At 57.6% G+C, this 16,441-nt stretch overlaps 1 protein-coding gene across 18 annotated transcripts in view; it reads right to left on the bottom strand.

Moving 5' to 3' along the window:
- Positions 1 to 16,441, bottom strand: part of RRBP1 (ribosome binding protein 1) — a 58,979-nt gene that overhangs the window by 22,103 nt on the left and 20,435 nt on the right. For 2 of the 18 annotated variants that reach the window (XM_049700131.1, XM_049700136.1), the window contains exons 2-5: positions 14,676 to 15,839; positions 13,901 to 14,645; positions 1,621 to 1,769; positions 456 to 578 (exon numbers count right to left, since the gene is read on the bottom strand). In XM_049700131.1, the coding sequence (XP_049556088.1) occupies positions 456 to 578; positions 1,621 to 1,769; positions 13,901 to 14,645; positions 14,676 to 15,818 (2,160 nt within the window). In that variant the 5' untranslated portion in view covers positions 15,819 to 15,839. Of the gene's footprint in view, positions 1 to 455; positions 579 to 1,620; positions 1,770 to 13,900; positions 15,840 to 16,441 lie in introns of all 18 variants that reach the window. The other 16 variants (XM_049700139.1, XM_049700143.1, XM_049700144.1 and 13 more) reach the window with 16 other exon arrangements.

Raw genomic sequence — 16,441 nt, 5'->3', positions numbered from 1 at the left:
CGCAGGGCGCGATGCTGGGAAGGACAGCTTAAACGGGGAGGGGCCAGCTTTCTGCAGGGGACCCGGACCTCCTCCTCACAAGGAGCGGCCGCGTGCCGACCCCTCCTGAACGAGGCCCCCAGCCCGTCGGGGCAGCACGGGCCCTCGAGACCAGTGTTCACTGGGTACATACGTGTCACGTGCTGAACCACCACGGGACCGCGCCCCAGACAGCGGAGAAGGGGCAGCAGCCCCGCTAAGCCCTCCCCACGGCTTTCTGCTCCAATTCTCAAGAAAAGACCCTGGGACCCACCGTGCCCACCCTCCTCTCAGGGCATCACCCTAAAAAGATGGGGCCACAACCGCAGGTCCGGCTATCCCCTCCAACCCGTGCGTTCCCAGTCCCGAGAGGGACCCCGCTGTGCAGGGGTCCTCACGCAGCCACAGCCCCCGGGCCGACCCGGCGCCGACCCTACCTTATTGAGCTCCCTCAGTTTGCTCTTGGCGGCGGCCGTGTCCTCCTGCTCTGTGGCCAGCAGCTTCTCCTTCTCTTCCAGCTGGCGTTTCAGAATCGCCACGGGGTCACCCTTCTGAGTGGCCTAGAGATGCCCACAGAGCCGCATTAATGGGGTGGGCAGATGCCTGGTTTGAGACTCACCCCGACCATCAGACCCCGACCCAAAAGCAGAGCAGTGGCCTGACGGCACACACTTCTGGGGGCGGCCCCTGCCTCTGCCGCCTGGTCGGCCAGGCCTCGGGCCCAAAGCTCTGGACCCCTGGGGTAGTTGTGGGAGCATGGTCTTCCCTAACCCCGGTCGATGGTGGCCAGGGCCTCTTCCCGGCCTGCTGGGGGCCGTCGGCCATCGTCCCTGGCTTGGTGCCCATCCCTCAGCTGTTGGGGGCGGCCTGCAGGCTGCCAGCTGAAGCCTGGAGGCCCGGGCACGGGGTGGGGTTGGGGGGTAGGTACCTGGGGACAGTGGCCTGAGCTGAGTTCAGGCCTCTCTTGTTGGAGGGGAGTGGCCACCTTGACCTCCGGCCACTTCAGGCCCAGAAGACGGCCCAACGCGCACTGAGCGAGGAGCTCCTGTGACCGCAGGGCCCGTCACCACTCAGCAAGGGCTGGGGCGGGGGGGGGGGGTGACCCAGTGGCCTCAGGACACTCCCAACATCTCTCACCACTGAGGTGCCACAAAATCCTCCAGCAAAATTACCTACAACTCCAGCTGTTTAAGGAACAAACATGCCCCGCGGCACCTCCTGGGGCAGCTCGTGGCCACAAGCACCAGACAGAGAGAAACCAGGGAGACAAACACCCTCCTTCCTGAGCCCGAGCCCCGGCCACAACCCAGCGGATCCCAGCTCCTGGCCCCCCAGACGCCCCGCCCCGGCCCTTAACAGCCCTCCTGCTGCAGCGGCTGGGCTGCAGCTGAAGCAGAAGCATCTGCGGGTGATTCACGCAGCCCGACCTGGGGAAGGGCACAGAGTTTTGCTGAGAGGCAGGTGGAGGTGTTCCAGGAACACTCCGCGCAGCTTGTCAAGCCGGGTGCGGCCGGCCTGCGGGGCACCATCCAGGGGAGGCCGGGGCCCAAGACCAGGAAACCACTGCCACTCACTGGCCCCTGGGGTGGGGGGAGGGCCCACCTTATGCCACGTGTCCTGGACAACACCTGCTTTCTCAGACAGGATCTCGATGAGCCGCTGGGCCTCGCCCTCGCTGAACACCATGCTTCCGACCGTGGAGACCAGCGTCTTGTAGGGGAGGCAGAGCGGGCTGTCGGTCTCCGGGGGCCCTGCACAGAAGGGAAGGGGCAGGGACTCACACTCGGGCACCAGCCACCAAGCCCGTCACACCCCAGAGCAGCAGAGGCCAGTCAGAGTCGAGGTCTCTGTCCGGCTGCCCAAGGTCTGCGGGCCGAGTGCAGCGAGCCCACCCTGGGGTCTCAACTGGACTCAGCTCAGGTCCTGCTCAAAAACAGCAGCGGGGAAGGTCCCCAGGAAAGAAAGGCTGAGTATTCCTGGGCTGGAGGAGATGTCCCCCTACTTTTTCATCATCAAAGTGAGCAGACTTGGGCAAGGCATACTTTCCCATAGGTGCTTTTTTCCTTCCTTCTTTTCCCAGCAAACTGCCTGGGCCAGCTCTGGCCGTGCGCCACCCAGCGACGCTCACGCCCCTGCCAAGACCGAGCCCCACCGGCGGGGAGCAGGAGGCTGCCTCCCCGACGTCCTGGTTCAGACCCTCTATTTCCAGCCCTCCCTGGACGAAGCTTAAGGCAGGTTTCAGGACAGGGATGGCTGGGTTCGTCCAGAACAGGGCTGCCCGCTCGCCGGTCCATTAGTGCATGACCTTCCTGGAAGACACAGAGCCATGTGCCAACTGCCAGCTGTCACTCCTGGACGCCCGACGCCCCCGCGATAGCTTCACTCTCACGCAGCCCCTCACACAGCCCCAAAGACACGAAAGGGCGAAAAGAGACCCTCCCCCCCGTCTGGCAGCTCCTCGCGCTGAGCTCCCCAAACTGCCCACAAGCTGTGGAACGACAGGGCCCCAAACGAGCTGAAACAGAGCCAAGCGGCCGCCTGCAGCGGCACCTGCAGCCAAGCCCACCTCACTGAGGACAGCGAGGGGAAGGTTTCCATGGCAACCGAAATTCTCTGGCTTGTCACAATATTTTCACTCCCTACTCACAATATTGTCATTACAAGTCAAAGCACTTAGCAGGATCCCCTAATAAAGGGAACGTGGCACGTGGCGAGCTGGTTGCTACGAGCACCTTCACTTTCGAACTTTCTACCTCGGGAGTAAAAATAACCATGTTGGGCTTCCCTGGTGGCGCAGTAGTTGAGAGTCCGCCTGCCGATGCAGGGGACACGGGTTCGTGCCCCGGTCCGGGAGGATCCCACATGCCGCGGAGCGGCTGGGCCCGTGAGCCATGGCCGCTGAGCCTGCGCATCCGGAGCCTGTGCTCTGCAACGGGAGAGGCCACAACAGTGAGAGGCCCGCGTACCGCAAAAAAAAAAACAAAAACAAAACAAAACCATGTTGACATTAAAGGTCTAGGAGCTTGAGGGTGTCATGAAAACTGGGAGGTGGGGGGAGGCCCCCTTCAACCTTCATTCTTTTCACTGAAATATGTACGTAAAATAATTTTAATGGTAAACTTCTGCACCCTAGAGAAAATTCAAGTACAGCTAAGCCAAAAGAGAAGGAACCACTCGGAGGAAAACCTCACGGTCAGCAGTTTGGTCTCTGGGCTTCCTGCTCCGCCCCGTCGGCCTGCAGACCGATGTTTCTGCCAGGGTTTTTCAGAAGAGGGAGGTCGGCCGGAGTCAGACTGGGCAGGATGGCCTCTCTGAAGCTGGCCACTCAGATGTTTTCCTCTGCGGACTCAGAGATGCCTGCTCCTGCGCTGCCCCCAGCCATGCCGGCTGCCAGGCACCTGCCACGTGGCTAGTGGTGGGAACTGGGGTGGCTCCCAGGGGAGCACACACCAGACTGTGAAAACTTGGTATGGAAAAACAAAAGAATGTAAAATACCTGCGATAATTTTTTTATATTGATTGCATATTGAAATGATAGCATTTGGGGTAACTGGGTTAAATGAAATATATTAAAATGAATTCCACGTGTCTCTCATTTGCCTTTTTTAGTGTGGCTCACAGTGTATTTCCAGCCCTGGGGCCCCAAAGCACCGCCTGCTGAAGCCCTGGCAGCCCCGTCCCTGCAGAGGCCCCAGAGTGATCATCCTCCTAGGCCCCAGGGCCCCTGCTGCACTGCCCCCCACCCACCTGGGGGAGGGGACACAGACCTGGATGACACAGCTACGCTTCCCTATGGAATGCCGCATCCTTCACGGCCACTACCCCAGTGGTCTCACAGATGCATTCCCTCCAGGAGGGCCCTGTGCACAGAACGTTCCTGAGAGTATTCTGGGAGTGTCATTCTAACACACATTTGTTAAAATTTTCTCATGTAATTATACTAAATTGTATTAGATGTCCTAGTGAACAAAGTCACGAAAACCTATAACAAGTGGAACACCCCAAAGCTATGTAACGGCAGAACTTAACTCTCCTCGCCCACCCCCCACAGAAACTTCCACGGCCTTCTCCATCCTCATACAAACACTGCAGCATTAGTTTTAGAGAGTAGAGAGATATGACTTGACTTTATTTCCTTAAGGTAAGAACGGCGCCATCTTTATTCACCCCAAATCGGGGAAAGTAAAACTGAAAGAAAGGAAAGTTCTGGGAACCAGAACTCTGGGCCTCACGTGAGTGGCATTTATTTCTGGGTTTCAAGGCCCACGAGGCGGGCACGCTGACCCATACACAAAGGACTAACGTGTCCTCTGGCAAAGGCTCGAAGGCTAGAAATAATCCTTGGGGTTGTGAAATCTTAAGGCCCTAAGAGAAACTTGTCAGAGACTCAACATCTATTCTGTGAAGCCACAGGCTTCACAAGGACCACGTAGCAGTGAACTCCCGTGAGAGAGAAGCAGCCAAGGCTCCGCCCACGTAGGTGAGTCTGAAATTCCAGGTACGGCCGGGCCGGAGGCCTGGGGGAGGAACCAGGCAGCAGAAGGGCACAGCGGCCGGGGAGGGCCGGCGTCTCACTGCTCTGGAGTAACCCGGGCTCCTGCCTGGCCGGGGACACAGTGAGCACCCCAAGCGCTGTGCCCTGCAGGGACGGGGCAGCCTCCCCTGAGCGGGTGGCTTTGGCCATGGTCCTTTCCCTCCAGGTGACAGCTCCCACAGCGTCCAGGCCAGAACCCACAGGGCTGCGGACGCATCGAGGAGAGCTAGAAACGAGACTGCTGTGTGCCATCTCCTGACCTTCAGTGCTGACAGCTAACTCAGTGAAAAAAAACCACCACGGAGCTGAACACATCCACGGGCCAATTCCGGTCTGCAGGTCATCCCTACCCTTGGGCTGTGGGCACCCTGGTCAGAGCAAGGCCCCTGGAGCCAGGTGGTCTGGGCTTGAATCTTGGCTCAGCTCCCTCCCACCTGTGCATCCTTGGGCAAGCAACTTCACCTCTCTGAGCCTGTTTCCTCATCTGTCAAATGCGGGCAACAGCAATGTGCTGGGCACAGGGTAAGCACGGCAGAACCGATCAACAGGGCCAGGAGCACCCCACACCCTGACCCCTCCTTGGGCGGACAGCGCCCCAGTGAGGAACTTGGGTGGGGAGGCAGGGGGTGAAGCAACTCTGCCTTCCTCTGCCCCCGCAGCTGGCGCTCACGCCCCTGTGGACAGAGCGCTGGGGCCCACGGCCCCTGCTCGCACCACTGTCTTTGCACACGAGGTCAAGCGGGCAGCGCATTTAGGGAAACGAGGGGCCCTCTGCCTCCCTGGGCTCTGAGCGGAGAAGCACTCAGCGCTTGTATAACGTGCCTCAAACTCCCAAACTACGCTCCCTTTCGTGACCACGCCGGGAGGCTTAATCACCTAAAATTAGACCTGTCCAGCAAAAAGGGCTTAGGAGTCTCCCCTCTCACCGTCGACAGTGGGGTCTCAGCCACCAGGGACTTGGCGCTGTTTCAGCAGCAGCCCCTCCAGGTCCGGGCCCTGGAAGCCCTGCCTGCTCATGCCCGGCTCAGCCAAGCAACAGAGGGCGTCAGAACAGCTGCAGGGACTGCGCGCACACAGCTGTGATCGAGGGGTTACTGCCAGGCCCTTGCACGGGCGTCAAGAGCTCCAGCTCCACTCCAGCTGCTGCTGCAGGTGCCTGGAAGCCCTGTGCAGATGGTCTCCAGACATGAAGTATGCACCTACTGTGTACCCCACAGTCTGCAAAATCCTGGAAAGGCCTGTGGGACTCCCAGTTGGGAGAGGGGAGGAGACCCCGGACACGGAATCAGGCAGCAGAGCCACAGGGCACCTGGGGAAGCAGCCACGGCAGCAACACCGGCGAGGCTTTTAACGCAGGAGGTGCTTGAGCCAAACACTACCTGGTGGAGAGCAGGAAGGGGAGGGAGCGGCAGGGATGACCCGAGGCTGGTGGAGCAGAGGCAGGTGGCACTGGCATGGGTCCCGGGGATCCGGGCTTCACCTCATGGGCAAAGGGGCAGTGCCTCAGGTGAGCAACGTTTGCACTTGAGGACACCCGGGGGCCAAGGCTGGAGGCAGGTCAGGGAGGAGCCCAGGGCCGGGTCTGAGAGCACCCAGGAAGCGGGGTGGCGGTGACAACCTAGGGCTCTGACAGCAGACACGGGTGGGGTCCTGGAGGCCGGAGGAGAACTCCAACGGCAAAGACGCTCACATCCCAGGGAGCGTCCAAACCGGTTCTGAAGGCCTCCGCTCACACACACAGGTGCAGGCCGAACGGCAGCTGCTGGCTCGGGACCCTGCAGAGGCATCACCCCAACAGTGTGGGTGGGGGACCTGCACACTCCCCCCAACAGGAAGCCAGACCCCAGCCTCGGGAAGCCCCCCAGGACATTCCCCAATCACCTGAGCCAAACTCAGGGCAAAGGCCAGGGCCCCAGGAAGGGTCCCTGCGCCTCCTGGAAGCCCAGCACTTCCCAAGCAATCGTCAGATTCAGAAACAGAGCCAAGCCCCCGACTCCTGCTGACCCCAAGTCCAGAGGGCGGCCACCGTGTCCAGAAACAAGGAACCTGGGCCACACCCCCAGCTGCACGTTCACGGACAGTGGCCGTGAAGGGTCCTCCTGAGCCTTCGGGAAAGCGACCCTTCGAGGCCCGCGATGGAAGAGCCACCAAGTGCGTCAAGAGCTGGAGCTGCAGCTCCTGCCGCCCTCACAGCTGCTGGTCTGCACCACGGCAGTCTCGGGCAGCACACACGCGGCCGACCCCAAGCCCGGCTCAGGCTGAAGCCCAGCACTGCCCAGGGCTTCCGGCTCCCAACAGGGTGCAGGCCTCAGACCAGCGGCTGCACTGGACCCTGGCAATGGCGTTTTAAGTGCACTGGAGCAAAGGACAAATAATGTCAAGAGCAACCCTACCTGGGGCCTTTGAATCAGGCCTTTTCATTTGGCTGGAGAAAAAAGTAATCTCTTGACAAGCTGGGAGATTGTACACATAATGACGGCTAATGGAGTTTTTAAAAAATCCTATAAATTGAATGACTGTATTTTTCTCTTTATACTTTTGCTTGTCCCCCCAAATTTTAACAAAATCAATTTTAAATCTGAAAAAAGAACTAAAACGCATCACAGTATTTCTTAAAGAAATACAACCCCTGGAGGGCCTTTGCACAAGCTCCTTCCTCGGGCCTGAGGGGACCAGGAGGTCTGACCTACTGCCTGCAGGAAGGACGGGGGACGTACAACCTCAGCCTCCTGCCCTGGCAGTGACGGGAGCCACAGTGCCACCCCGTTTAAGAGGAGTGAACGGAGAGCCCTGGAAGAACATCTTCCAGCAGGTTCTCTGAGACGTGACACCAGACTCGCTTCCCCAGGGGATGGTTTGTTCTTTCAAGAAGAAGAAAGGGAAAAGTTGAGTTTGAAGAACCTACACAGAAAGTGAAAAAATCTCAGGAGCTCTGCAGTTTTCTTCAGAGCTTCAGACCCCGAGAAACTGAGTTAAGTTCAAAAGAGAGGCTCAGGGGCTTCCCTGGTGGCGCAGTGGTTGAGAGTCCGCCTGCCGATGCAGGGGACACGGGTTCGTGCCCCGGTCTGGGAAGATCCCACATGCCACAGAGTGGCTGAGCCTGTGAGCCATGGCTGCTGAGCCTGCATGTCCGGAGCCTGTGCTCCGCAGCGGGAGGGGCCACAACAGTGAGAGGCCCGCGTACCGCAAAAAAAAAAAAAAAGGCTCAAACGTAATCTCCACACCCCACCTCTGTGCCTCGGCCTGTGCGGGAAGGGGCAGCTGCTGGTGGTTGAGCCTGGGCGGGGGCAGGCGGAGACCCAGGCCTGGTGTCCCAACTCTCCCTTCTGGGAAGTCCTGAAACAGAGCTGAGCTTTGGTTTCTGCTGTCCTAAAACAGGTAAAAATACAAACCCACCTTAAAGGAAGTTGGGGGATAAATGCACAGAAAGAGCCCCTCCCCACACACCAGGCTGGAGCACAGTGGGGCCGGTTCCCCGGGCCCCCGGCCTCAAGCACAGCAGCCTGCAGGGCACAAAGGATGTGGGGGGCGGGGGGTGGGGACAGCAGGAGGCAGGGGTACAGCTACTGTCCAGTCACACGGCTCAAGATGAGGCCCTGTGGGACACAGACACCCTGACTGAAGGTCTCCTGGTGGGTCTGGCCCCTGTCCTGTTACATTACAGGACACGACCCTATTCCTGCATCTCCCGGGGTCCAGCAGCGGCAGGAGGCCTCTCACAGCACGGAGCTGACACCCCTAGGATGCCGCCAGGTCCCGGATGCAGGAGCTACCTTTATCTCTCACCTGACCTCAGTCACCACCATCTGCTGGGTGCCCAGGGGCTGGGGCAGCCCAAGAAGCACTGGCCACTTCCCTTCCTCAACCTGCGCCCCCGGAGGAGCAGTTCTCTCTGCGGCTCAGAGGATGCTCAGGGCCCTGAGGTCAGGGCTGGGCTCCCTCCTGGCACCCGAACGGGTGGGACCTCCACTTTGGTACGAGGAGGGCCTGTTTCTTCAACTCACAGACAAAGAATGGAGTTTTGGTTTCTCTTCCATTAACAAGAATACGTGTGACAGAAAAACTGGAAAATGCAGAAAGATGAAGGGAAGAAAATAAAATTCACCTACAGTCCTCCCCGCAAAGATGGCTTTTCTGCCCCGTGGACCTGTGAGCGCATCGGACTCAGCCGTCGTGGGATCGTGCGGGCCGGTCTGAGGGTAGGTACCTCCACCTCCTGGAGGCTGGCTGGGCCCTGACGTGATGGCCTCTGGCCCCTGGTAGATGGCCCGCGTCCGTGTTAAGGGCCAGGGTCTGGCATGATGCTGGGCACAGAGTCCAAGAGGAGGGCCCCCCAGCCTCAGCCTCGCTCGGCAGTGATGCCCGCAAACCAAGCCCCCGTGGCAGCATGAGTCCCAGGGCTTGGGCCCAACTCAGTTTCCAGAACGTGCCTCCTGTCCGGCCCAAGTCTGGGCATCCAGTTCCCCAGGCCTGGCCCGCACTGTGTTTGCGTGGACTCCCTTCCAGGAGCTGAGGAACGGCCCTGCCGAGAAGGTCCCAAACCACCCCCATGTCCGCTTGCTTCCTGGGCAAGAAGCGTGCTTTCCTGATGAACATGAATACTCGCCGCAGTGGCCCTCGGAGAACAAACCAGCAGAGGCCTGGATGGTGCAACCGACTCGGAAGCTTCCGTTCTGGAAGTTTCCACTTCGTTATGATTCCGTGAATCCCCTCTTCTCCAGACACTGGGAAAAGAATCCGTTCTTCTGTTTCAAAACCAAGTGTTTTCTCGTAGTCCACACCCGGGCTCCTGACGGCCCTGAAATCGCCCCCATCTCCACGGAGCCACGTGAGCACCGAGGTCAGGTTGGGGGGGCGCTCACGTGGGCCCATCACCGCGGGAACCGTCCGCTGCACCAGGCCTCCAGAGGGTAAGGCGGATAGAGCTTGTCTTCCTAAATTAAAAAAGCACCCGCCTTTGGACTTAGCACTTACCTATCTAGGAATTTACGTTACAGAGATACTCACCCAGTGATACATGTACGCCACTGTAGCATTAATTTCAGCAGCAAAAGAATGGCACACTGCTTCGTGGCATTTAAATAAATGACGTTATGGTCACACCGTGGGCTACGATGCAGCTGAAAGCGGCAGCCCCAGGGTGTACTGAGGAATAAAGGAGGCAAGTCCGTCTCTGCAACGCAGGCCCGCTGCGTGTGTTGTGTGATGAGCGGGGCATCTCCGGGGGCCCCCCGGGAGGTCGGCGGTGGCTGCGATGGAGTGGAGAGGAAGACTCTCAATTCTTACCTTCCACGCTTCCATACTGTTTGAATTTTGTTTGCTGGAAGCACGCATTTACACAATAAATTTAAGAAAGGATTAGGAAGGTGGGTGTCCATTTCAAGTCTGGTCAGACCTGTCACACAGCCTCAATTTGCTCCTGTAGGAAGATCAGATCAGAAGTTCCGGAATAGCTCCAACTCGGGCCTGCGGAAGCGTGTCCTGTGCCCGCTCTCCTCTGGGGCTCCTGTCAGCGGAGGCCCTGCTGGGACAACCGGGTGTCAGCACAACTGCGGGAGCCACCCCAGCTCCAGGGCTGCTCTTGCTGCTGACATGCCACGTGTGTGGGCTAGCCACAGGCTCTGGGAGCTCTCTCACGGCTTCCGTGATGTGTGGGGCGACGGGGAGCTCACTCCCACCCCACTCAGGACACAGACGGAACAAAGACGGAGGAACTCCTGACGCCACCACAGGGCTGCAAAGACAAGTCCATTTTCACGGGGCCTCCCGCAAGGTGACCCAAGAGGCCCCCTCATTCCCGATGGCTCTTGTTTAGAAAAGCTTTGTCCAGTAGAACCTTCTGTGCTGATGGAGATGGTCTTCATCTGCACTGTCCAAACAGGTAGCCACTGGCCCTGTGGAACTACTGAGACCTTGAGTGCGGTTTTCACTCTGACCTTTTGATTGATTTGAATGTTAACTGGCCCCACGTGACCAGCAGCTCCCGTACTAGTCAGCGCAGCCCCAGAACCTAGCTCTCTGGTGCCAACGGTTAAACCTCGTGGCCCTGGACCCTCCCCTGCCCGAGCCCGGGTCCCCTCCCCCAAGCTCCCTCCCTGGCCTGCTCCGCACCAGCGACACAGACCCCCCCCAACCATCTCCCTCATCCCCACGGCATGGTCATCAGGACACCTCACTCCCCAAGGCATTCACACCTCCAGGCCCCTGAGTTTCTGGATGCCCAGGGCCAGCCAGCCAGTGGGGATCTGTCCACAGTTCCCTCGAGGGTGTACCCATGGCCCTGAAGAAATGGAGTGTGCAGCCCCCAAACCGACTGAGTCCTGGCTGGCAGGCAAGGAGGTCAAGGGCAGGCAGCCAGGGGTCAAGGGAGGAGCACGGAACACGAGGTGTAACTAAGTGAAGGGAACGCGGCCTGCTTCTCACTGGGCAGTGCGGCCACAGGGGCCAAAAGCTCGATGTGAGTCAGATGAACTGGACCCCAAGCTCCACAAACAAGCTGTGACTGCAAGGGCAGTGGGGGCCGGTTCCATGAGCCACAGGAAAGGCCGAGCCACCCGTCCACACCCGTCCTCGCACCCTCAACCACCATGGCTGTGGCGGACAGGGCTCAGCGGGGAATGCGGGGCAGTCAGAGCGACAGGTTCACTCTGCCCTCAGGAAGCGGTCCTTCACAGGCGCAGCTGCAAGGCTGCTCGAAGCCAAGCCCTTACAGAAAGAGCCCACCTGTCTTTCCTGCCCCCACCCCCAGGAGACTCGGGGCCCTGACCACTGCTGCAACAGCACCGGCATCTCCGAGCCTCGGGCCTCGCTGGGAACCACTGAGTCTTTATCTTAACAAGACCCTGCACGTCAAAGCCTGAGAAGTCCTGCCCTGGGGGGATCTCCACGGAGACGGTGGGGGTGGGGTGGGAGGGCAGCGGCGGACAGGGGCCTGCATCCACTTCGAGGGTCCACCAACCGTGGGAAAATGGGGGAAAGCACACGGGCACATCCAGGAAAATGAAAAACCGCAAGCATATCCCCCACATTTCCAACTCTTCAGGGTTGAAGACAAGCAATTCACCGCTCAGGTGTCACATCACCCGCAGGCCACCCGGTGTGGCTGCGCTCTTTTTGCGGCCTGTCCGTGTGCTACGTGGCTGGCCGTGTGGCCCAGTGCCCCGCCCTTTGTGATTTTCTCCCTGCAACCTCGGAGTCACGGCCTCCTGCAACATGAGTTGATCAGTACTAATTTCGGCCATCTTTCCTATTTTCTAGGGTTTGATTTCTTTTTACGTCAACTCCAATATGATACACACCTTTCATTTTTTCATTTTCATACACACATTTTCACAGGGACTAAGCAGACCCTTCCAAACCTTAAACATCCTGCCTAGGATCACTGCCTTGACCTGTCCCCTCCCCGCCCTGAAGCGCAGGTGAGATACAGTCTAGTTAGGACCACTCTCTTCCCTGACCTGCTGGCCTCAGTCCAGCACCCTACTGTAATTACAATAGTTTGGGACTGTGTTCACACATCAGACAGAACCGGCCTTCCAATAGCCACTTAAAGTCTATTCAGTATTCTTACTTATTCTTCCCTCCAGGGGGGACTTTTAAGCCCACTGAAATTTTGGCAGGAAGAATAATAAACTACTAAGTTAACTTGGGAGTGACTATCATTTTATCTGCAATATTTAATCTTTCTTATCCTGAATCATGGTATTTTTTCTGTTCAAATTTCCTCTTATACCACCTCAGGCGAGCTGCTCTGTGGGTTCACACAGGTCGTTAAGTTAGGTCTTCCTCCCAACAAGGTTCTTTATTACCTGCAAATTAGGACAATTTTGCCTACCTTTCTAATATTATCATGTTTCTGTTTCATACCTTACTTCAATGGCCAAAGCCCTACACAGTAACGATGACCACAGGAAGCTCTAGTCTGAACACACCTGATGCGCGAGAAGCCAGAGAACAGGCGGCTCTCACCTGCATCCCTGTCTTCTGGCTCGAATGCCCTCCTCCCAGGGTCAAGTGGAGCATCACCGTGAAGAGAGGGCAGCGTGCTCTCCCTCCGCCACGGAGTCAGGGTTGAGGCTGAGCGCCTGGGTTTTCAAAGGGCCTGAGAGGCTGACATGGCCTGTGGGGCAAGGTGGGCCAGTCCCTGACCCTCACATGGGACGAGTGTTGCCTGAGTAAATGTCCCCCCAGAAGTTGGGGCGGAGGAAACAGCAAAGCAGATACAACTTCACAGAGGGAAAAAACGTAGGGCCCTGCCTACCTGGCACAGGTCCAAACGTTTCAAAGCCCCTAATGTACCTCACCAAGACAAATGCAATTAATTTTCCAAATCAACTAATGGCTAATCTAAGAAAGAAAGAAATCTAGAGAGAAAGAGAAGAAGAGAGAGAGAGAGAGAGAAAGGGAGGGAGGGAGGAAGGAAACATCAGACTACTGTATCAAGTGAGTGATGAATATGAAACAGGAACTCGCGGGCCCAATTTCTACAGTAATCCGTACTAAAAAGATAACGGAAATTCATGTTCTACATTATCTAATATATGTATCTGATACATAATGTCTATTTTAATGTGCTATTAATGCTCCATTACATAACGGGGGTGGGGGGTAGCGAAGAGGGAAAACTGGGAGGCAGGGGTGTGGATGCCATTGTTTCTCAGAAACGTCATCCTACTGCTACTCATGCAACAAACATCTAGAAAAGAACAAAGCTATGCTAAAGCACCGGGTGAGGTAAGAACGCAGAACAGGCTGACAGAACGCAGCCAGACGTTTGAGAAAGACTGCAAGACACGGAACTGTCCTAGACTGGGTGGTGGATGGAGTCACTGCTCCTAATTCCTCACCCCTCCTCAATTCACACCTTTTCCCAGGTCACTCCGCAGTCCCTCCCACTGGGGACAGACTTCCTGCCCCTTGACTCAGGCTCAGTCTCATGGCCTGCTCTAGCCAACAGGATGCTGGTTTGAGCAGTGCCCTTTCACAGCTCTGCCAAAACCATGCGAGGGCCTCTGCCCTCGAGAGTCACTGATGCCTCGGCCAGGGCCCCAGAAGTAACACATAGAAGAGACCTATGTTCAACCTGCAGCAGGAGCTGAACCAGTTAAACTGCAGCATGAAGCAGAGCCACCAGCCGAGATAACCCCAACCAGTCAACCTCCAGCCAAGTCAACAGAAACATGAGCAGGAATAAACGACTGACACTGTGAGACCCTGAATTCTGGGATGTTTGTTATGCAGCCATGTGGCGATAGCTGACTGATACAGATGGCTTCCCCAAAGGGAATCCATAAGCCACTTAAAGACTGCTTTTCCCTCCAAAGTCATAAAGAAATCAAAGCTACTCACCAGGCTCACCTTTCTTCTTAGACCCAGACTTCTTCTTCACAGGAGCTTCTTGCTTTTGTGCCTCCTGGCTCTGGACCATATCTGCATTTTTGCCCTGCATAGGAGCTGACTCTGCCTTTTTACCCTGGTTGGCAGATGCATCCACCTTTTTGCCCTGGTTGGGGGACCCTTCTGACTTTCTGCCCTGGTTCAAGGTTCCCTCTGCCTTTTTGCCTTGATTGGGGGCCCCTTCTGCTTTTTTCCCCTGGTTTGCAACACCCTCCGCCTTTGTGCCCTGATTAGCAACCGAATCTGCCTTTTTGCCCTGATTCTGGCCCCCCTCCGCTTTCCTGCCCTGGTTGGGGGTTCCCTCTGCCTTCTTCCCCTGGTTCTGGGCCCCCTCTCCCTTCTTGCCCTGGTTTTGGGCCCCCTCTGTCTTCTTGCCCTGGTTGGGGGCCCCCTCTGTCTTCTTGCCCTGGTTGGGGGTCCCCTCTGTCTTCTTGCCCTGGTTCTGGGGCCCCTCTGTCTTCTTGCCTTGGTTGGGGGCTCCCTCTGCCTTCTTGCCCTGGTTCGGGGCCCCCTCTCCCTTCTTGCCCTGGTTCTGGGGCCCCTCTGTCTTCTTGCCCTGGTTGGGGGCCCCCTCTGTCTTCTTGCCCTGGTTGGGGGTCCCCTCTGTCTTCTTGCCCTGGTTGGGGGCCCCCTCTGTCTTCTTGCCCTGGTTGGGGGCTCCCTCTGCCTTCTTGCCCTGGTTGGGGGCCCCCTCTGTCTTCTTGCCCTGGTTGGGAGTCCCCTCTACCTTCCTGCCCTGGTTCTGGGGCCCCTCTCCCTTCTTGCCCTGGTTGGGGGCCCCCTCTCCCTTCTTGCCCTGGTTGGGGGCCCCCTCTCCCTTCTTGCCCTGGTTGGGGGCCCCCTCTGTCTTCCTGCCCTGGTTCTGGGCCCCCTCTGCCTTCCTGCCCTGGTTGGGGGCCTCCTCTGTCTTCTTGCCCTGGTTGGGGGTCCCCTCTGTCTTCTTGCCCTGGTTGGGGGTCCCCTCTGTCTTCTTGCCCTGGTTGGGGGCCCCCTCTCCCTTCTTGCCCTGGTTGGGGGCCCCCTCTGTCTTCTTGCCCTGGCTCTGGGCCCCCTCTGTCTTCTTGCCCTGGTTCTGGGCCCCCTCTGTCTTCCTGCCCTGGTTGGGGGCCCCCTCTGTCTTCTTGCCCTGGTTCTGGGCCCCCTCTGTCTTCTTGCCCTGGTTGGGGGCCCCCTCTGTCTTCTTGCCCTGGTTCTGGGCCCCCTCTGCCTTCCTGCCCTGGTTGGGGGCCCCCTCTCCCTTCTTGCCCTGGTTCTGGGCCCCCTCTGCCTTCTTGCCCTGCATAGCACTGGTGGCAGAGGCACTGCCTTTGGCACCCACTGGGGACACAACCACCATAGGGACCTCCTTGGGAGCGGCTTCCAAAATGGCAGCCTTTGAGGCAAGAACCTGGATGGAATTTACTACAGAACTGACTGCTGGTTCCACCTTTGCCACTTTTTTCTCCTTCTTCTTTTTGTCCTTAGGGGAAGAAGCCGGCTTCTCCTGGGGCATGGCTGGTACCGTGGCTACAGGGGGAATGACCACGGGGGACTGGACAGGGGTTGGAGCCACTGCCACTGCAGGCGCCCGCACTGCGTCCTTGGGGAGGATGGTCACGTTGGGGCCTGGCTCATGGTCAGGTATCTTCCCGTTGGGTTTCTCGTCCTTTTTCTTGGTCTTTCCTTTCTTCTCCACTGTTTTCTCCTTCTTTTTCTTCTCCACTTTCTGGTGGTGAGTCTTCGCCATCTCCCTGCGCTGGTTGGCTAGAGCTTCTTCATACGACGTCTCCTTCATGGAGAACGTCGACACCAGGAAGATGCCGATGGCGGAAACAACCATGAATCCACCAAAGACCACAACCCCCAAGGTCTGGGTGTCGTAAATATCCATCCTGGCTTGCTTTCCTTTCACCTGCCAAATACATACATGTCAATTATTTTTTGTAGAAACTGAGGTATTCAACATGCACCAACCCCACCCCTAACACCTGACTTACGGTTTCACTAATTCTTCAGACTGATAAAGTGAAGGAAGAAACAAACTCAGGCCATCTCCGATGTCACCCATTCTCCCCGCCCCCTTCAGAAGTGAGCAACTCTTACGTAAGATATTCCATTAGTGCCGGGACATACGAAGCCATGGAGAGACAGCAGCGAGGAGCTCTATAATCAGGGCACATAACACCCAGGAGACTCAGATGCCATGCTCCCAGTTCACGATGTTCCCCACGGCAGGGGTCAAAGATGCACATAAGCACAAGCACCGGCCAGGTGTGAGACAATTGGGAGTAGTGAGGACTGTGGCAAACTGCCCCACTACATTAGGGCCAGGTGACGCCCAGCCACAGCTGATTACTGTAGACATGCGGGCACCGTGTTGAGAGATCTTTTGCTTTCTCACATTAGGACAGAAATTTTTTTTTGCTTAACGTGAAGTTGACTGATTTTAAAAATACCATGTGAGTCAAACCAAACACGGCTGCCGGCTCTCAGCCACAGCGTCCAGGCCAGCAG

The sequence above is a fragment of the Orcinus orca genome, chromosome 16 (genome assembly GCF_937001465.1).
Source record: "Orcinus orca chromosome 16, mOrcOrc1.1, whole genome shotgun sequence".
NCBI lineage: Eukaryota > Metazoa > Chordata > Mammalia > Artiodactyla > Delphinidae > Orcinus > Orcinus orca.
This window is presented reverse-complemented; position numbering and strand designations above follow the sequence as displayed.